This window comes from Lycorma delicatula, chromosome 3 (genome assembly GCF_047948215.1).
Source record: "Lycorma delicatula isolate Av1 chromosome 3, ASM4794821v1, whole genome shotgun sequence".
Classification (NCBI taxonomy): domain Eukaryota; kingdom Metazoa; phylum Arthropoda; class Insecta; order Hemiptera; family Fulgoridae; genus Lycorma; species Lycorma delicatula.
The window spans coordinates 106,717,767-106,740,147 of NC_134457.1; the positions used below are offsets into that span (position 1 = coordinate 106,717,767).

At 29.4% G+C, this 22,381-nt stretch overlaps 1 protein-coding gene across 1 annotated transcript in view; it reads right to left on the reverse strand.

The window, feature by feature from the left end:
- Positions 1–557: 557 nt before the first annotated feature.
- Positions 558–22,381, reverse strand: part of LOC142321860 (uncharacterized) — a 42,190-nt gene continuing 20,366 nt past the window's right edge. Inside the window, exons 4-5 of the mRNA XM_075360318.1 lie at positions 1,747–1,925; positions 558–930 (exon numbers count right to left, since the gene is read on the reverse strand). Of these exons, the coding sequence (XP_075216433.1) occupies positions 633–930; positions 1,747–1,925 (477 nt within the window). The 3' untranslated portion in view covers positions 558–632. The remainder of the gene's footprint in view (positions 931–1,746; positions 1,926–22,381) is intronic.

A 22,381-nucleotide genomic window follows, 5' to 3' on the forward strand; every position in this document is an offset into this window, starting at 1 on the left:
TTATGTGTATTGGGTTATTTCGACCTTTTTTTGCATAGTCCTAAGTCTATCTGGGCTATATGAAAGTTGGGTGTTTTAATTTTTTTACTGTAAGTCATCCTTCTTGGTGGCTTTTCTTTTTGTTTTGGTGTTTTTTTTTGTTTTTTTTTTAATAAAATACAGATGTTTAGCTATGATGTTAGAAAATCACCCGAACCAAGCCAAAATACTACATCTTATATTTATTTTATAAATTTTTAACTTAATTTTTTTTTTTCATTGTTGCATATATTTTCTTATTCATTTAATGAGTAAGAAAAGTATGAATTTACTCATTCTTTTAAATAGAAAATATTAATTGTTTAATAAATTTTAAAAACGAAAAAACCTTTATTAGAATGAAATGCAAAGTATTATATACCCTTCTTTAAGGAAGCATGTATTATATGTGCTATCTATATTGAAGTATTTGACTTTACTGAGGCAATATGATAATCGGGACGTTATTACAGTTCGACTGGGAAAAAGGGATTAAGTAGTTTCTAGTAAGAAAATAATATAAGTGAAATGAAAACATGTTTGTATATATCATCAAAATTTATTCATGAAATTATTTTTATTTATCGATACATTTTTACTTCACTTGTTTGTTGTTAATGTTTTCTAATAATTTGATGAACCGTTCTATTAAACTGGTTAACATTTCCGTAGATTGTTAAATTAAAATTGAGTCCATAACTGCTGTTTGACTTAAAACTGATGACGGTGTAGTTGTATCCAACTCCTCCTTCCTTCAAAGACGGATATCCATTTCTACCTTCGCCTAATAAATCGATGACCTTTAAATAACTAATTGTTAAATTGTTGTAACCGTATGCCGGATATTGGAAATCATAAGTAAAACTTTCATTCCCTTTTCCAGCTGCAGCAATTCCACTATGGTATAGTAATCTAGAAAACACAAGTTAAAAATATTTAATTCTAATATGGCTTTAATTCTATTATTGTTATTGTTCATAAACAGTAATTTTTCTATAAAATATATTTCATTTTAAAAGTCATTGTTTTCTTTTTTTTGCGTTATAGATGTCTTTCACATTTCTTATTTGGATTCAGCATGTTTTACACACAAACACAAACTCACGCGCGCACACACATACACACACACACACACATACACACACACACTTACACACAAATTATATACATATTTATTTATGTTTGTAATTATCTATCTTTAAAATTACACAACAAACTTAATACAACATGAAAAGTTAATTTTATACGTCCCCATCAGTTAATATAATAAATATTGTTAATTAAAATATTTATTAATACAGGCACCGACAGTCCGATGCAAAATAATAGTTGCTGATGGATGATAATAAAATTTAAAAGCCTGAAAAATGCCATGCCTTATACGGAATAAATCCAGGAAAGTTCAAATGATATGAAGGTTCATTACAACTCCTCCATAGAGATTGAAGGAGTAGTAGTAACTGCTTAAAAAAGCAATTAAAACAAACTTTTTAAATGTTAGTGGAATATTTCTGATGAATGACTTGTCTGTAATAAAAATTTTTGTTAGAAAAGTAAGTTATATACAATTTTTTTTAAATTGTATTCAAATGTTTTATTATTAGTTTAACTGATGAGACGACTCATGCATCTAAAACGCATTTCTAATTGTATCTAAAAAGAATGCTTAACTATTATTTATATTATAGGATTTAAAAATATTTCTAAATTGATAACACCTGTACTTACACATCTCCACCGGTTAGATTTCCGATAAAAAGATCATGTGTACCATTTATGCTTCCATTTCCGCTGAGTTGGTGATGGAATTTGGGATGAAATTTATATTCACCAAATGCCAAAGGAATCATTACCGCAAATCCGATTAAAAGTATTATGTTTGCTGTCATCGCTTTGGTGAACTCCATCTGAAATAAAAATTGCAATTACACATATATACAATACTTAAATTGTATTACTTTTTTTTTTTATATGGATACCTTTTCCATTTTGTTTACACAGGTATGTCCAACCGATTTTAAAACAGTTTTATTTATAATGAATTTAACAACGTTAAACTATACCAAAAATCAGTAAGAATTCAATCGGTTTGAGCTTCTGCTGCCGTAAGAATGGAAGTCTTAAGGAGAACAGTAAATTTACAGCCATGTAACATTAATTTTGTTTAAACTTCAATATTTTCATTTCAATTAATTCTTAAACCTTTGTTTCTAATCAAATAAAAGTCGCAATGATATTTTTACTTTCATCCAACAACTGGCTTCACAAATTTTATTTCAGCTAACGATTACAAAATATTATTTTTTTGTTTATAAATTTTAACTGAAATTTTATCCTTTTTTCCATTACTAATTAGAAATATCTTTAATGATCTGAACGTTTTTGTATTTTATTGTCTCTATTGTCTTTTATCCTTTGCAAAATAATCCCATATCTAAAATTAAAAATATAAGCCTGTGATAAACTTCTGTATATAATGTATGATGGTTTAACTTAGAATACAATGTAAGTGGCCATTCGATAAATTTTTTTGCAGTTAACTGCGAGACTCACTTCTTTCCACTAGTTTTGTCAGTTTGACAATTCTATTAATATAATATATTTCTTTTGAATATATTTTTTTTTTTTAGTTCTTGCTGTCGTGTATATGTTTCTTTCTTTAAGTTAATTTTTGAATTAGAATTCGATTAAATAATTTTAAAAAATATCACTTATTTTAAACACTCGTAATTTTTTGGTTGTGTACTAATTCAGTGTACTAATTTTGCACGAGGTTCGGCTAATAAATTTTTCTTATATATGCGTAGCATGGTAATGAAAAACAAATACTGGAATGAAATAAAAAATGAATAAAAGTACAATACCTTAGCTGCAAAATGCAGTATTTATTTTTCGCTATAATCCCCATGTACTATTTTCCCAACGTGTGACAAGGTTTTGTCACTGAAAAATTCTGTGGGCTTTCTCGGAACAAAGCGGCCACACCTTCTTTCATCTCATCGTCGGTGGTCATCAGTCGTTTCATGTCATGTCATCCTGCGGGGGAGAGCCATCAGAGAGTTTGCACGGTACCCATCGCGCACAGATTTTACGGTAACCCAATTCCTCTATAATATGACCAACTCGTTCTTTAGATATGCCTAACTGAATAGCGATGCGTTGCTGGGTGATTCACCGGTCACTTTGAAGCAAATCGTCCACCACTTTCGATGTTTCTCGTCGGTCACAGGAACTGGTCGTCCGCTGCAAGATGCATCCTCAATTGTCACCTTACCAGCTTCACATTCGCGAAATTTTAACGCCCACCTATTTACAGTACCCTACAACAGTTTCACTACTGTAAACCGCTTTTCAACGATGAAAAATATTCGTAGGATTTAGATTTTCTGCTGTTAAAAATTTGATCCCTGTGCGCTGTTTTGACTGTGTTGACAAATTGGCCGTACTCGACTACATTTTAACTGCTACTGAAAATAAACCGAAAAAAAATTTCAAATAGAGTGGGTATATTAGCTACCATGTGCTGTCACGCTAAACTCGACAGTACCTTTTGTCTCCGTGTAGCACGCTAGTGGACAAAGTTTTATCAGCCGAGCCTCGTATTTATCTATTATTCAAAAATGAAATAATAATTATTAATCAGAAATTTTTCTTAGTCTTTAAAAAAATATTATTTTGTTTATTTATTCTTTACCTTTGTATTTTTCTGGTTATTAAAAAAGCGTTTCACACAATACCTTTTAGGAAGTTAGAAATTGTGAAATTAGAGAATATCTTTACAATTTATTGAACTTTTTATTACTAGCAGAAGACAAGCTATTATTTTTGGGAGGTATGATAATTCTTTTATCGAGATTGATGTAATGTTTCGTCAGTAATCTTATGAACTTTTGTATTTAAAAGGAATATATATTTCCAATATTATATACTAGTTATATTCTATGTATATTAAAAATTGTTATGTAAACTGAATATTACAAGTTGAAATTTACTCTTTTTTCAGATAACGAAACGATTAATTTTGGTACTGATTTTGTTTAGATTATTTTACAGAGATTTGAAAATGTTATTACGGTTTTAGCAATCAGTTAGATACTAACCAGTTATCAATAAATTGTGTTAAAATTGAAGTCTTATACTTTTACATAGTGTTTTTTAAATTTTACAAAACTGAAGAGAAAGTCCTACTATATAACAGGCGGAAACGTAGTTACATGATAATTATGTAATACTTTACTGTGTGTATCTTAATTATTTGTTTTATATTAAATAAAAGTTTCATATTTGATTTATGTTTTAAAAATGTTACTAATTACGTTCGTAGATGATTTTACAGTTTATTATATTGAACTGTTTTCTGAATTTTCCTTGTTAAAGAATAATAATGACTGTATTATTATTGATTTATTTTTAACTGGAATATTAGTTAAACAGAATATAATTTTCGAAATTTCATAAATGTACAACATTCCTTAGAATCTAAATATTAGGATGAAATAAAAATTATTAATCAGAATTTTTCTTAGTCTTTTATGAAATAAAATTAATTCACGTAAATTATTTTTGTTTTTTTTATTATTCAATTTTCAGATTTTTTCCGGCAATTATCTCTAGTTTTCTGACTTTTGCATAAGGACAAGTTAAGGTTTAATTCTCGGTTATAAAATCTATTATAATTTCTACATTTGTATAAGTAATACATACCAAAATAGTTTTTAAAAAATTATCTGTTTTATCGTAAATTAAAACTATCATTCATTTTTGATTGCATCTTTTAGTTCATGATAAACGAAATGTTTAATAAAAAAATAAAATGATAATTATTTTTAATTCTTTACTAAGTAGAAAATTATAAGCTACTATAACATGAAAAATAATTTATCTTACCGTAACGTCTTTTTAAGATCTGGAAAACTGTTTGGAGAAATAATTATTTCTTACTCTTTCGTTTTCCGTAGTAAAGTGAATTAAATTAATTAGTGTCCGGTTTATAAATGTTTAATTTTATCTTTGGAAAAATAAAATTACGTAATTACTTTAATTTGATTAGATGAGTGTATTAGTTTACGTAAATCTGTATTGAAATAAACAAATTCTAAGAAACAACCAACTATGTCTATGTGAAGATCTTATTCACAAAAAAAATACTTAAATCACACGGTGTGATTTAAGTACCTAATCGACTACATTTTAATTGCTACTGAAAACAAACCGATAAACGGATTTCAAATAGAGGGGTTATTTTAGCTACCATGTGCTGTCACGCTCAACTTGATAGTACCTTTTGTTTCCGTGTAGCACGCTAGTGGGCAAATTTTTTTTATCAGCCGTGCTTCGTATTTATCTATTATTCAAAAAAAAGATTTACGTAATATTCTGTTTTCTTTTAATATTTATTTTATTCGTTTGATTTCAGTCATAAAAATCCTTTATCAGTTTATTTTTTTTAAAATACAGATTCAAAAATATTACTGCAGAACGTATTAAATATTATTGAGGAACTCATGAAATACATTTTTTTGAAAACCCTCTGACTCACATAATACACATCCCCCGACATCCGTAGAAACCCAAAAAAAAACTGAATAAAATATTTCACTAGAAATTCTTTTTTTTCAGTAAAGACTGAAGAAGATAGAAGTACATCTCCTACTTCAAGAGGTACCGATTCCGATGTCGATCAAGCTGGTCGTCGATTTCATTTTTATTTTCTTGATGAATATAAGTAAAAATAATAACTTTATGTTACAAAACCTAATTTTAGCCACTTTTGCCTTTTTAGCATTTTTTTATTTACCTCTTTATTTGCTTTTCCAACAAACTTCTTTTTCTAAAAAGTATTTTATTATTACTGTTTCTAAGATCGGTCATGAGAATTAAGTAATTGCTTCTATGCTTTAATGCCAGTTTTCTGTATCACATTTGTTAATTTATTATTTATTCTTTAAACAACTTTTTTTCATTTTTTTAAATATAACTTTATTATTTATAATTCGTAATTTATTTAATTTACAATTTATTTATTCTTTAGTTAATAATATTCTTTATAATAATAATTATTTATCTATTTTTAACTGTATTTTTCACGAAAGTATTTCACATAAACATCTGAACATAAATTTTGTAATATGATTATTAAAATTACCAAGTAAATGAAGCAGTGATCTTTAAAAAATATCAATAAAACCTGTATTTCCTCATTAAAAATCATAAGTGTGAAAAAAAGGTGAAAAAAATAATAAATTAAGAGCGCACGGCTCACTAATTTAGCCATGAACACGCTAAATTAGTGTGTTCGATGGCAGTACATAAGCAGTACGAAATATAGTGAGGGATCGTCGAATATGCTATTTCACTCATTTCAGATAAAAAATTACCGGCAAGTAACGACAAAATGTAACAGATTCATAATCCAAGAAAAACTCACTTTCATTAGGTTTTAAAGTGAAGCGGCAGCAGAGAAAAGTTCATTTTGATAAAATTTAAGCGGATAATTATATGATTTCAAAAAATCAGACTACTGAAGACCACCTATTAGAAATAACTGAGACGATCTCCACAACGATAAATCTTAGAAAGAGTTGTATGAATATTTTTCTCGATATTAAAAAAGCGTTTCATTCAATACTTTTAAGGATGTTAGAAGGAATTAGAGAATATCTTTAAAATTTATCGAACTTTATATGACTTGTAGAAAGAAAACAAGCTATTCATTTTGGTGGTTGTGATAGTTGTTTTACGGAGATCATGTTATGTTTCGTCAGTTATGTTGTAACTATTTTTTCCTTTTGTATTTAAAAGGAAACTACTTTATATAATATTTTTAATATTTATAAGTAACTTTAATTTATAATATATAATATATTTATGTATAATCTTGATAAAGCCTCGCATTGAAGGCGAAGGTGTGTTATTGTTTTGTATTTTGTTTTATTTTTAGGAATAATATCATAATATGGTAAAACGGTTGTTTTTACCTGAAGAATCATAATATGGTATATTTGTGATCTAAATATTTTATCTGCGTATTTATATTTATTTTTATTATTTTTTTGTAGTGACTTATTTTGATCTGAGTATTTTGTGTTTTTATATATGTACTTGTTGAAATTGACTGAATTTGGAAAAAGAAAACTGCTTTTTTTGAAGATGACATCGGTTAATTTGGTTACTGATTTTGTTTGTATTATTTTAGAGAGAGGTACAAATGTTATTACGGGTTTAAAACAGGTGGTTATACAATAACTAGTTGCAATTAAAGTATTATACCATTTCAGTCCTATACTTTCATAGTATATTTTTAATTTCACACAAGTGAAGAGATTTTATTTTCTAAAGTCACTTAATAAAATTTCTTCTTATGTTTATAGACAACTTTCCAAATAAAAAATAATAATGATTATGTATATTACTGGAGCCAGACTATTATTTAAATGTAATAATAATTCAAAATTTCATAAATATAAAAGATTTCTACAATTTCAGTCAAAAAGAAATAAAATTTATTTATCTGAATTTTATCGTATTTGGTTTAGATTAATTATTTGGTTTCAGGTTTTTTTTAACCTACCGGGTTGGTCTAGTAATGATAAACTCGTCAGCGCAAACAGCTGATTTCGAAGTCAAGAGTTCTAAGTTTCAAATCCTAGTAAAGGCAGTCAGTTACTTTTATACGGATTTGAATAGTAGATCGTCGATACCGTCGTTCTTTGGTGGTTGGGTTTCAATTAACCACACGTCTCAAGATCGGTTGACCTGAAACTGTACGAGACTATATTTCATTTTTATTCATACATATCATCCTCATTCTTCCTATGAAGTAATACCATACGATGGTTCCGGAGGCTAAAGACAAAAGAAAGAAAAATAGGTTTTTTCTTTCATTTTATTATTTCATTTTTCAGCTAGTCACACTTTTCAGTAATCATTTTCCTTCTGTGTAAAGAGCAAAGTAAAGTTTAAATTGTCAGTAATAAAATTTACTGAAGTAAAAAAAAGATAATAATAAAATTTATTATAATATTTTTTTTTTACTTTTATTAATAGTCGCATCAACATTGTAACTATACCGTTAAATGTGCAGTCTTGAACAGTTTCAGGCCAACCATTCCCTAGACGTGTGAATAATTGAAACCCAACCGCCAAATAACACCGGTATTCCCGATCTAGTGTTCAAAAGTAAATGAAAGCACGTAAGCTTGCCTTACTCTTGTTAGAATTTGAACCTGAGAACTTTAACTTCGAAATCAGCTGATTTTTGACGACAAGTTTAACACTAGACCAATCCGGTGGGTTATTATAATTTTTACTTTCGTATATGTTATCAAATAAAATTATTTTGTTAAATTTATTTATTTTATCGCTAAAATAAAATTAGAAATCATTTCGATTGAAAAAATAAAGGTAAATTACAAGTACTTAAACGGAAATAGAAAATTTGAAGAAATAACCAACTTGCTCGTATGTTGTCTGTCTATATGATGATCTCATTCACAAAAAAAAATCTTAAAGCGCGCGTAAAGTACCCTAATTATCTATAATTGAATAAATCATTCTAGATACGTGAAAATATGTGAATTGTTTTTTCGAAGTTTTAGGGGCATCGATTGCTGTGGTCATTAGCCCCTTTCTAAATCAAGAACAAAAAGAAAAATCCTTTTACTTCCCTGTTAATAGCACGAGCGACATAGTAGTAGACTAGTCTTGTCATAATAGATCACCCAGAAATATAGTTGTCAGGGAGTAATAAAAACCCCAAAAGAAACACAACATTACAAGGGTGCAAAGGGTCCTTGTTACTTAAAACCGTATAAAATTGACATTTTAAAACACTTAAAATACACTTAAGCTGTCAAACCATTTCTTACAAAATGTTATCGATCCTGTATAACTAAATTCACTATCAAACAAAAGAAATTAAAATCGTCCTTTGATCAAAATTCTTAAAAAATTCTCTGTCATTATCGCCTAGGTTATCCGTTAGGCCATTCCGTTTATCCTTTCTTCTTCCGTTTTACTATCATCCTGAAGGTCTCGATGTCGAATTCCAAAGTATCTGAATCCAGGTAGATGGAATCTTCAGATCCTTCATCGTAAATCGTGGAGGATATCTTGCTGTCAACATCAAATGACGCGATCAGAAGTACATCACAGTTGAGACCGGATGCACTCACTGCTAGAACATGTGGGACGGCTGAACTACTTGCCCTCTCACCCAAAATGCTTCCGCGATTTCGGAGGCTCCATTGTTGCTTTTTCTAAGTCTTCCTTTTCCAAAATCATTATTTATCTTTTCACAGATCCCTGATCTGGGATTTTTTCAATCTGTACTTTGGCTGCAGTCTTCTTCATTGACTTAAAAGAAGCTGCAGGAGCCGCAGCAACCTGAATATAGGATGTAAACTTCGGTGATCGGCTCAACAAGAAGGTCAACAAGATTTCTGATCGATATCAATAAAAATAAAACCGTAAATCTGTTGCTTCCCAATATTATGTCTAAACATAATGTTACATAATTACGGGCTTTTGCACCAGTTTTTATAATATTGACATTTCTTTAGAAATGGATTGTAGGGTTTTAAGTGGCAATTGTATGTTTAATACACTCCTGTCACCTTCTGTTCTTTTCGGGTTTTAATATTCTATGACACTCCTATTTTCAGGATAATCTCTTTGATAAGAGTGGTCTTTTGATATGATTGCTATATTTGATATGGGTGGGAAAGTTTTAGATTGAGATTAGGGCTAAGGATCATAATAGTCTCCGTTATCCCCCCCAAAAAAAAATTATTTATGTATTTTTTCATTAAAATTTTAAACATAATTTAATATTTAATTAGCTACAATTAACTAATTAGGTGCAGGCTATTTAAATACTTTGTAATGCGTTTCTGCGTGAAGCTCGATAATTAAGACCCGTTTCCGTTCTTATAGCACAAGGTTCAGAAAAATGACAATCCTCTGCATATAGGTTAAGTTTTGTTAGATTATGCTTATTATTTGTAATTACATCCATATAACATGAACAATTACTTGTACGTTGTGTAAAAAACCACAGTGGAGAAAAAAAATAGAAAAGACCCAACTTTTCTTCATTTTTTATGAAAAATTTCAGTAACGACAGTAGATTCACAGTCAAGTGATCTAGGCAAAATTTTACCTAACATAGTTTAAGATGTAAATTATTTGTTTTCTCATGTAAATTATTTGTTTGAATTCACCTAGTCTATTTACAGATTTTTCCCTTTTGACAAATTGCTGTAATTTTTTTTCATTAAGCTTAAGTAAACCGTCCGGTAGGCCCATTTGTATGCTTACGAATGTCCAGTTATACCTAAGATGAAAACTAGCTTCATAATAAATAAAAGTGATTTTTTATAAATGTGATTTTTATGAATGACAAAGAAAAATTCTTTATTTCTAAAACTCATTTACAAAAACCTAGTGTTTATCTCTTACAGATAAAGACTAGTAAATTTTACTTTATTGTACCAGGAAAAAACTAACAAAGCTTTCCGGTGATGTGAATTTCTTTTATGAGAAACAAACAAAATCAGAGTACTACTTGTTAAATACTACAGTCAAGTTATATATATATATATATATAACTATTGATATAGATTCTCAAATTTTAAGTGAAAAATTGGCGCGCGCACGCACACACACACACACACACATATAATTATATATATATAACTAGCTGTACCCTGCCACGCTTCGCTGTGGCACACCGAAGTTTCTGCGACGTTTATCAATTGATCGTTTCTTCGATGGAGAACAATATCTCTGGAACTGATCTCCGACTATGACTACTTCGTCTATAGTTGGAGCATTATATCTCCGAACATGTTCTCCAGCGGGCGTTTTGTCTACGTGAATGACAATCTTGTGGGTATCTGATGGCATCATATCAATTGCCGTTTGAACAAACGCACCTAATTGTTCCTAATTGCTGCGAAATAATGGGTCTTCATAGCGAGGTATATATTCCACAACGTGCATCGACTTCATCTCTATCATCACCAATTAAGTACTTTTGAAGGAATTTATGGTCACTACCTGAGAACGGGAGCAGGGAGCCAGCTTTGTGATATATTTGCCCTTTGATTTTTAAAGTTGGCATGAATTGAGTCGTCATGATTTCCGCACCAAATGACGTAATTTGGAAGCTAGAGTTATATTTCCTGATGTTCAATAGGAAATACTTCGATTCAGCGATAGATCCAACAAGTAGAGTTTTCAATGGCTCTGGTGGTGGCAGACCTGGCAGTAGGTACAGACATGACTCATCTGGCCAATGACAACATGCCGACTTGAACTATAATCAACAGCTGGATTGTTCCGGAACGCAAGACGATTGTATTGCAGATTCAGATCAGCTGTTCTTTGGGTTCGTGTTTCAGCTATCCTCACCCTGTCGCGTTCATTCCGTTGAGAACGAACCAAATCTGTTGCTGCAGAACGCGACTGACGTGCTCGCAATCGTGCATCCTCAAACCAGGCTGCTCGTCTTTCTGCCGGTGCCACGTTACGTATCTGGATGGTGCTTAGTCTGTTCCTCTCTCGTACGGATGCCCGCTCTTCCTCAGTCATATTCGAAAGCCGTCTTCTTGATCCTTCTGTGTGGCGAGTGCAGCGGCCCAAATTCGATTTTCTGCAAGGCATTATTTCGGCTTTCACTGGAATACAAGGAAGGGATAACATTATAACCTCTTATGGCTCTCACAGCATTACAGAAAGAACAAAAAGTTTAATAACGAATAACTTTCATTTTGAAAAGGCCAAAAAAATTTATTTAACGTTTTTTCACCTATCTCTCATGGTTCTCATAGCTGCAGCTCGACAACAATGAGACACAGGACAGACAGTATTGAAAAGTGGCTAAAAATTAATAATATTAACTAAATACATGAATTTAAATAAATAAGTAAAATATTAGTTAAATGAAAAAGTTAAATAATAATTATAAAAAATTAATATTTTTTCTGACCTTCTCTCATATAAAACATAACCTCTACTTACGATTTGGTGAAAGGCGCAGCTCAATCACGACACGATCTCACAGAAGTACCTCGATTAAAGTGAATATTTAATTCAGATTGTATAATAATCTGAATCAGATGCAAGTGGATACGTTTTTTTTTTTGTTAATAAACAATGTAATTGGGAATAGATATTGTTTTACATGTGACTGCGGTTGTCGTTAGCTAGTATGGCGATTGTTACCCTCGCTTCCGGCAGATGACGCGGTCACTGGTACACAGCTGACCGTTAAAAAACTGTTTTCGCGGTTGCGGGTATGTGACTGATGCGAAAAATATCTTTTGTGCGGGTTATATATTGTGCTAAAATTGAGCTCAATCGGTGCAGAACATTTTGAGTTTTTGAAGCGTACACAATCGAACTTAACATTTTTATATATAAGGATTTGTGGGCTGCGAAGGAAAAAGCCTTAAGTCGTGCGAAAAAACACATCATTTTAAATGCTTACAAGAGCAGAGTAATGCTTACAAATTACAGAATAATCAAACGGCGTTGATTTCAGATATTAATAAACTGCTAACGTAAGTAGAAGTTGTGTTGCTTCAGTGTACAACGTGATTCTCGAGTATGAATCTACTAATGAATTACGGTCTCCAAAGAAAACAATACCCCACAGGTCAATTGAGAAAAAGGTGAAATTTTGATAAAAACGCGATTCGTAAAAAATTACACGAATTTGAAATATTTAGAAATAGTATATATTTAGAAATAGTACGCTTCTTATCATTAAACGAAAAGAATTCCAGCCGTGTTATAGAAAAACAATGATATCAAAATGTGGCTTAGTTCAAAAGGAATAATTTTTGAAGTGGTTTAAGTTAATGTTCAATCATTGCAAAGGATTTCGCGTATTAAAAATAATTATAGTCCGTATAAAATTGGTTTGACACAAAACGCCATATTGGTAAGTCGTGTTTTTATTCGGCTCCTAACGAATATGTTTGCCGGCCTCCGTGGCGCGAGTGGTAAAGTCTCGGACTTTAATCCGGTGGTTCCGAGTTCGAATCCTAAAAATAGATAAAAACAATCTTTGATGTGGGTTATATATCGTGCTAAAATTTGAGCTCAATCGGTGCAGAACATTTTGAGTTTTTGATGCGTACTAAAACGAACTTAACATTTTTAAATGTAAAGATTTAAATAACATTTAATCTACTGAATCTTAGAAAAATTAATTCAGTAAATATATATATACGCAGAAGCATACACACACAGACTTTTTTCTTGGTCGGTGCCTATTTGAGTGTTATACTTGAGAAGACAAAAAAAAATTTTGCTTAGGATGATTAAAGTCTAGATAGACCGAAGAGCTCAGTACCAACGATCGTGAAATTTAAGCTTATATTGTACCTGAATTCCCTATTGAAGGGATCAGCAAAACAATGAGTAACACAAATGACTGTGCGGTGTCAACAAATGTAACTTCAGCGGTGTTAGCAAATTAAATTAATCGTATCGCTTTGATACGAATAATTTATCGTAATTAGAGCGGAATAAGTTTAACAAAATATATATATTATACCTAAATCACATTTATTTATATATGCTATGGGAAAATCAAAGTTAATCACCATATCTTAGATATATTTTAATAATTAATTATTTGTTTAATTTTTTTAATTCATATTTTTATTACAAAGTATTATTTTAAACATCGTTTAATGAAGTATTATCATTACTGGTATATATCAAATATTTAAAGATCTTCCCAAAAAACGTAAGTTATACAATTTATCGCATTTCATTGTACTTGATCATGATGTGTAATGATCACAATCAGATGATTTAATGACACTTATTTATAATATAATTATCATAAAATCAATTCTGTCTTTTTATTTGAATTACTATCTTGTATGTTATATATATTTATTATTATTATTATTATTACATCTATTATTATTGTTGTTATTATTACAGTTATTTATTTTATTTTATATATTTTTAGTGCAATTAACTGTATTTATAAGACATTTTTACGTTTGTTAGTCTCTCAGTATCCTTGTCGAAGCACGAACACGGCGATAATATGTTGAATGTATTATCAAAGAATGAACGCTTGTTTGCTTCAATAAAAAAAAAACTGCAACTACTTCGATAAAAGTTTTTTAAATTTTTATTGATGGGTTTCGTTGCTAGCGAACAAAAAAGTCCCTTTCGGCACGCCAGAAGGCGGAGGTAGATTTCATCGGTGCTAAGTAGAGGATAACAAAAATTGAATCTTAAAGTTAAGAAACACTTGAAATTTACTCAATACGACAATGGTTGCATGTGAAAAAGTTTTAGCATACAAGCCCGATCTTAAAAGTCCAGCAACATTTTTGTCATCCCTTGCCGTAACGGTTGGTCGTATCAAAAATTGTTAAAGACAAAAGTTTTAGGTAATGTTTAGAGGAGTCTTTAAAACTCCATTTTTCCACCCCCCCCCCCCCCCCAACCAATGGTTGGTGATATCAAAAAACTTTACTTAGAGAGGTTTTATGCCTTTCTCCGAGGAATAGTAGGAACTTTAAAGGAATTCGATATTTTACTTAATAAGAAGGTTATAGCGAAATTTTGTTTTTTCGAAAAAGCCACCCCATTTCCACCCTCATGATCTGATTTTGACCGTTAACAAATTCGACCGAGATTTTGGGTCGAGTTATTTTTAGCAAACAGATTGAAAGTGATATATGATAGTCTGTATCGTAAAATAAAAACGAAAACAGCAAATTTACAAATTTATGTGTTGACGTAATATACAGTAATTTAATACACTTCAAATTGTCACAAGGTACTTGTTTAGGATAAAACGTAACATACATATAAGTATGTATAAGTATACACAGTTAAGTATAAGTATAAGTATGTATAAGTATACATATAAGTATACACAGTTACTCAGATTAATAATCAACAAAGATTTTTTTTTTTTTAATTGCAGTAATCGCTACCAAGAAATGACGTCACTTGATAAGGTGTCTGTTTTTTCAAAAATAATTAATAACAAAATACAAAGCCAAGAGTTTTAAAATGAGTAATCTATTAACACAGCCCATTGATATTCCATTCAGTTTGTACAAGCTGTTAAACATATGTACATGATTGAAACTCCATTAACTAAAGCATGCACTGAATGGTTTTTGTGGGATCCATATATTGATGGACTACAATCGCATTGGAGTCAGCTTGTCTGCACATCATACGCATATTCTACTGACTATTAAAAGTACCCTGAACAATTCTTGGAGATTTATGCTATCATTTGAGTCTACTAAGAAGTTAGGACTTATTTCCTAAATATAGGCCATTTGTTTTGGATACCTTTAGCCCAGACAATCTGTAAAGTTTCAGCTATGTGTATAGATATGCAATAGGATAAGTAAAGTTTGTTATTACATTAAACTTTACTTGTGAATCATTAAAAAATATTCCAAACGATGTTTATTTTGAATATATGTTTAAAATATTCAGTTTTTTATCCATATTTTGCGACTTTTTACAAAATAGAATAATGTTATTGTAATGGAAATAATTTTGTATTAATTCATAATTACCTTTTAATTGTTGGTTTAATTTTACAGGTTATTATTGAAAAATTAACCATCAAAAGAAGTACCAAGAATAATTGTAAGAGTAGTGTAAATAATTCTAACTTTTGTCAAAAGTCTGTTATTCCAGAAAATAATTTAAAAACACAACTTATTAAGCATAACGAAGAGAAGAATTATGTTTGTACCATTTGTCAGAAGACTTTTAATCAAAGTTCTGAATTAAAATCACATTTAAACGTTCATACGAAAGAGAAAATTTATTATGTTTGCAAAATCTGCCATAAGGTTTTTAACTGTAATTTTAATTTAAAGCAACATCATAACATTCATACAAAAGAGAAGAATTATATTTGTACATTTTGTCAAAAGTCATTTAATCACAAAAGCAGTTTAAAAAAACATCTTAATATTCATACAAAAGAGAAGAATTATATTTGTAACTTTTGTCAAAAGTCATTTAATCGCAAAAGCAATTTAGAAATACATCTTAATATTCATACAAAAGAGAATAATTATATTTGTAACTTTTGTCAAAAGTCATTTAATCAGAAAGCCAGTTTAAAATTACATCTTAATATTCATACAAAAGAGAAGAATTATATTTGTAACTTTTGTCAAAAGTCATTTAATCGCAAAAGCAATTTAGAAATACATCTTAATATTCATACAAAAGAGAATAATTATATTTGTAACTTTTGTCAAAAGTCATTTAATCAGAAAGCCAGTTTAAAATTACATCTTAATATTCATACAAAAGAGAAGAATTATATTTGTAACTTTTGTCAAAAGTCATTTAATCAGAAAGGCAGATTAAAATTACATCTTAATATTCATACAAAGGAGAAGAATTATATTTGTAACTTTTGTCAAAAGTCATTTAATTACAAAACCAGTTTAAAAATGCATCTTAATATTCATACAAAAGAGAATAATTATGTTTGTAACTTTTGTCAAAATTCATTTAATCAGAAAAGCAGTTTAAAATTACATCTTAATATTCATACAAAAGAGAAGAATTATATTTATAACTTTTGTCAAAAGTCATTTAATCGCAAAGACAGTTTAAAATTACATCTTAATATTCATAAAAAAGATAAAAATTAGTTTTGTAAATTCTGCGAAAAGGATTTTTATTGCCTTTCTAGTTTAAAGCGACATCTTAATATTCATAACTAATTTCAACTATTTCTTATGATGTTATTTGTACTTGCATACATGGTCTCACACTCACTACAGACGTTGTGATGTTTGTTGTAATTGATTGATGGGCACATATGACATCGCCTGTGTTTTTTCTGTAGCAATTCAGGTTCGATTTTTCCTTTTTTAATTTTTAATACATTTCTTATATTAAAGTCAGCGATGTTGGAAGTCTGGATTCTACAAGTCGTCGTCTCATATGAGTTAAGGCAAATGATTTCCTTAAATATGTGTCCATATTTTCAGGGCTTATTTTTCATGAACATTCAAAATGTGCATAGATCCTGAAAACTGATAAGCATCTTGTCTACAATTAGATACTTGGTGGGAGAATAATTCGACCGGCAATTTGAGATTAACATTTTAATTAATTTGAAAATATGAGCGGTTTTGTCACCATCTAGTATACTGGAGTGTACTTTAGTGCCGTTAAAACTAACAGAAATAAAAACCGCTGAAGGGACATGGTTTCCCTGAATATAACACTTCCAGTTCCATCACTTTCTGTAGATCCCTCACATCTTCTTTACTAGAATTAAATATACCAAATAAATACAGTAGTCCATTAAAGCTTTTAATTCAATATTATCAGTGTGATTAACAAAGGAAGTTGCGGAGCAGTAGTTTTAGTGATAATTTAGTAATTTTATGTTCTAATTAAAACAGTAATTCCCAATAATAAATTGAATTAATAGAGATGCAAGTTTTTAGCAGTTTCTTTTATTTGAGAAAGATGAGTCCTAATAACATTAGTTCAGTACTCCATTTAAACAATTTTTTCATAGACAGACTTTCGTCTAATTTCCTTTTCAACAATTCATCTGATACACTCATCGCGTTTTTGTTTTTAATTTCACATACATTGTCAGGACTTTCTATGTCACATTCACTATCGCTATCATATTCACTAAATATAGATTCACTGTCCTACAGATCATCAGTTCATTAAGATATCTTCAATTTCATTTTCATTCAAGCTTTTACTACATTCACAAGAGGTACTTATACTCAGTAAACTCATAATTTGTTAAAAATGTAAAAAATACAATGACGATTTTATTACAAAAAAAAAGTAACATTGTTACTATCATCGGTTTGATTGTGAACTCTCGTAAAAAATAAACTAATAAGTTTTCATTGTACATGGCACTATAGCTGGCCTTGAAACACCCTTGAATAGAGTGGACAATGAAATCAGGGAAGTAGCAACTGTCATTGCAACATAGCCAACAAAAATATACCTCTCAGGTTAAAAATGACCAGATGACAGCAATGAGTTAAATGTGTATAAATTTGCAATTATTTTGAATTTATGCTTGTAAATTTACCAAAATATTTTTCAAAATATATAATATCAGAAAATGTAAAAAAAATTACATTTTTTTTTAACACCTAAAAAAATTAAGAATCTTTAAGATTAGATCATACTTTGTTGCTACTGGTATATTCTGATACATTCTTTAAGAAATTTTGTGATATATAATTTAAGAAATATATTTCAGCAATTACATTTAGCATTTCTATTTGAATCTTGCCCGATCTTTTGTAAAGGCAAAAAAATCTCTTCTTTACTATTTATTTTTTCCACACAGAATCTTCCCTTTCTAACCCACCCTGATATATTTCCCAATTTGTTTATTGATGTGCTCTTCTCTTCTTTGTATTCTCTACAAGTTTTATAACATTTTAAAGGTTACTGAAAGGAGAGACATTGCACTGAAAATTTTGTGTCAAGGATGAATTGGGGCAGAGTGGCCATTCTGGCAGGATTTTTTTTGTCTTCCAAATATTGTCTGTAATAGATCATTGATTAATTAGCTAATAATCATAATTTAAAAAATTACACAGGTATTGGGTCCTCACCCGGATGCTTTATTATTTTTTTGAGATCAGATTATTCTTTATTTCCAAAATAATATTTTTTATTAAATTTTATATGTGTTCAATTTTTTATAAAATAAATTTCTTTATGAAATAGAGTATTTTATTGTAATAAAAAAATTAGTTTATTATATTTCAGTTTTAGAACGGATTATAATATATAAATTGCGATTATTATGTGATGTTAAGAAATAATATTTTGTTCACAAAGTAAAAGATTTCAGAATTATATAGTCTGATTTTATAATATGTCTGTGAAATGTAAACTTTCACATCCACTTAAATATTTAAGTGGATTAAACTATATTTATATACTCTTATTATTTAAAAATTGTGTTTTTGAATATTTTCATATGTACATTCAAAGTTATTTATTTTTTTAATCAAATAAAGTTCTACAAAAAACGGATTGCTTTTTTATTTAAAATGTACATGATTCCTTTTCGTAAGAACAGTTGGTTGTATTATATTATGACCAGATGCATTTATCCTGTACCAGTTAGATAATTAAAACTAAATTAAAGCTATCCTCTTTGCCTGATCTACATTGTCAATCTGCATAGTCTTAACTTTTCCGTTTAATTTTTTTAGTGTCCCAGCCATGGGGGTTTAAATGTGGTGGCCTCACATCAAAAAGTAGATTATTATGAGGTTGTTTCATTTATAAAAATCTCATTTTTCTACATTTAATGGTATGTCATTGTTATAATGTTAGGCAATATGGACAATGTTAATGATAATTTTTTGCAGCATTTTTTTTTTTTTTGTTTTAACTGATTTTCTCTCTCTCTTCTCCAGTCTATTTCTTTCCAGACCATCTTCTTTTTCTATTTTCCAACTCGTGATTGAAAATTAACTTTCTAAACAGATCTTGTTTTAAAAATGTTTCAACATGTCCTACGTCTTAGAGAACCTTTTTAATCGCTTCAGTCTAATTAATTTATTTTGTTTTTCTTTCTGCAGAAATCTATTATTTTTTTTAGTATTCTATTATTACTTTTTAAAAAGATGAGACAAAAGAAACAGTTGTGTACCCTTTTTAATTAAATTTTACTCTGGTTGGGTTTTTTTATAACTTTACTTGTTCCTATTCGGGTTAAGTTGTTTCGACTTTCTTTTACCTCTTTGTTTTTTACTCTAAATTACAGCCTCTCCTAGTTTAGATCCTTCTAGGTTCTTGTTTAAATCCTACTAGGGTTTTTATAAAAGAACTCTTTACTGTTGTCTTCTTTATGGTGCTTTTGTGTACCCTTTTTAATTAAATTTTACTCTGTTAGATTTTCGTACAACTTTACTTGTTAAAAGTTCCTCTTCGGTTAAAATTGATTTTACTTTCTTCAACCTCTTTGTTTTTTACACTTAACGAGTTTTCTTTACCATGTAGTTTTTATTTTTTTTTTTACATATATATATAAACACACTTCACCACCAAATATCTGTAAGAAATCCAAAACAAATGTGTGTTATAAAGAAATCATAGTTAAACTCCCAATTAGATATTAAGAAAATTAACATATTTCCCCGAAAAATTTTGAAGTCTATTTCTAAGCATTTTATGAAAGAAATCCGTAAATTTCAAGGTAAGTTTTAGAGAGATTTAATAACAAAGCTACCCATTGTATTGGGTACCATGATTTTTCTTTCGGAAAATTTCGACACATCCGTCAGTTCCCAAAACCATCATCAGTTCAAAACTTTATATATATATTTCACTTCCTTGTGGACACATTAACTACCGGAATTTTGTGCCAGTCACTTTCAAATTGATTCATAAAATACAGGATGTCCCATATAAAACGCAACCCATCAATCACTCATCAATGAAATTTCAAAAGTCAAGCTTACTCCCTTACTCGTTACTGAAATGGACTCGTCCAACCTATGAACATCGCGGCGATGCAGTAGAACACTACTGATAGTAACAACAATGCAATCAAAACGTTCAGTCTATTGCTAGAGACAAGATGGTGTTTTCGCTACATGAACGTGTTTTCACTGTTGAGTCGTACTTCAGTACGAAATCAGCGGTTGCAGTGCAAGAGCACCGAGCACCTTCAATATACTAGTCGGTTGTTACACCGAATGAAATAATACCGCTGTATCCTTTTCGTTTAGAATTCATTTAAAGGGAAAAAATCGTTTTTAGTTTTATAAACAATTAAGAATATAAAATTTTATCTTGAAAAAACGAGTACGTAGTTGAATTATATTACTTAAATTTTTAAAAAATTTCGAAGATCCGTTGATCACAAGAAAGTTTTTTTGGAATTTCTTTATTTCGCGCCGTTAGAGTTGCACGTAATGAACGAAATGAAATGATAATCATTTAAACATGCCGAACTCGATTTCTGAATCGAACACAGGATCTTCAGTACAACAGTCGATCGTTATAGAACCGACTACCAATGTGATTTTTTCTGTTAGATTATTTAAAAATCATAAGAAAAATTTATAATAAAAAAAGATTTCAGTCTACATATTAATTGTCGATCTATATTTCATTTACACTATTATGTAGGTTATATGAAGAGACAGCTAGTTTATCATGGATAATCTCAGGATCTAATGGGCCGATCTCAAATAACCCTTCATTGTTTAAAAATGTCTTCCTGAGTGAAAGACCAATGAGAATTTCGTTACATTCTATTCTATTTAAAATACTACTCTTCTGCCAGTTTTTCTACAAAATCAATGCGCTTCGAATGTCTAAAAATGAAAAAAAAATTTTCGTGTATATTTGTGATGCATAATTCCTTCTTAGAAGCATAAATAATCAAATAAATCACGGTCGGTAAGAATTGCTTCTACATGTAGAGTCAAACCAGAACCGTCATGTTAGTAGGTTGTTTGATACAGTCAACGTGATTTTTTGTGCCTCATAATAAATTTTAAAACAGAAAAATTCAATTAAAAAAATTAACGGTAAATATTTTTTTAAATGTTACGAAGAAAATTTAAACACAATAAATAATTATTTATTTATTTTTTTAAAATTAATGAGTGTAAACTGGGTTGTAACATTTTTAAATTAATAAATTATTTGAATACATACATAAAAAGAAAAAAAACATCTGCAAATTATTGTTTCAAAAATTGTAATAAAATAAAAAAAAGTAATTAAAACTCACCTTAATCAGTAATATCTCGACAAAAAGAAGTAAACTGGATGAAGTTCCCTCGAGTCAGTAACAGTCTTACAAATTGAGTCTACGAACACACGTACTACACTTTCCCGTACACTTATACAGCACAACTGCGGGACACACATATTTCTCTGTCATCCCCCACTATGGCAACGAATGTCACGACATCTTTACCGTTACTTTTAAACAACAATATTATTCCATTTAAATTTTTTTCGCTTTATACGTTGTCCATTTATCAAACGTTGTCTAATATCAAATAAGTTATTATCAATCTTGCGGAACTTATAATTACATTAAATATGAACGAGAATAAATTTCCATTTAACCTATACAAGAAAGCTATAACAAAATTTACGCTTATTTAATTACACCTAATAATCAACTTATTACGTAATCAAGCTCAACATACAATACATGTAAATGCAGACCCGGACACGCACGCACATAAAATCTTGTTATTAAGTATTATTATATTAGTTTAAATATTAAATCAGGGATTAAAAAGAAATAAAATTATTTTTTTTTTAGATGCAGCATGACCTCCACGCTATTAGAGAAGCA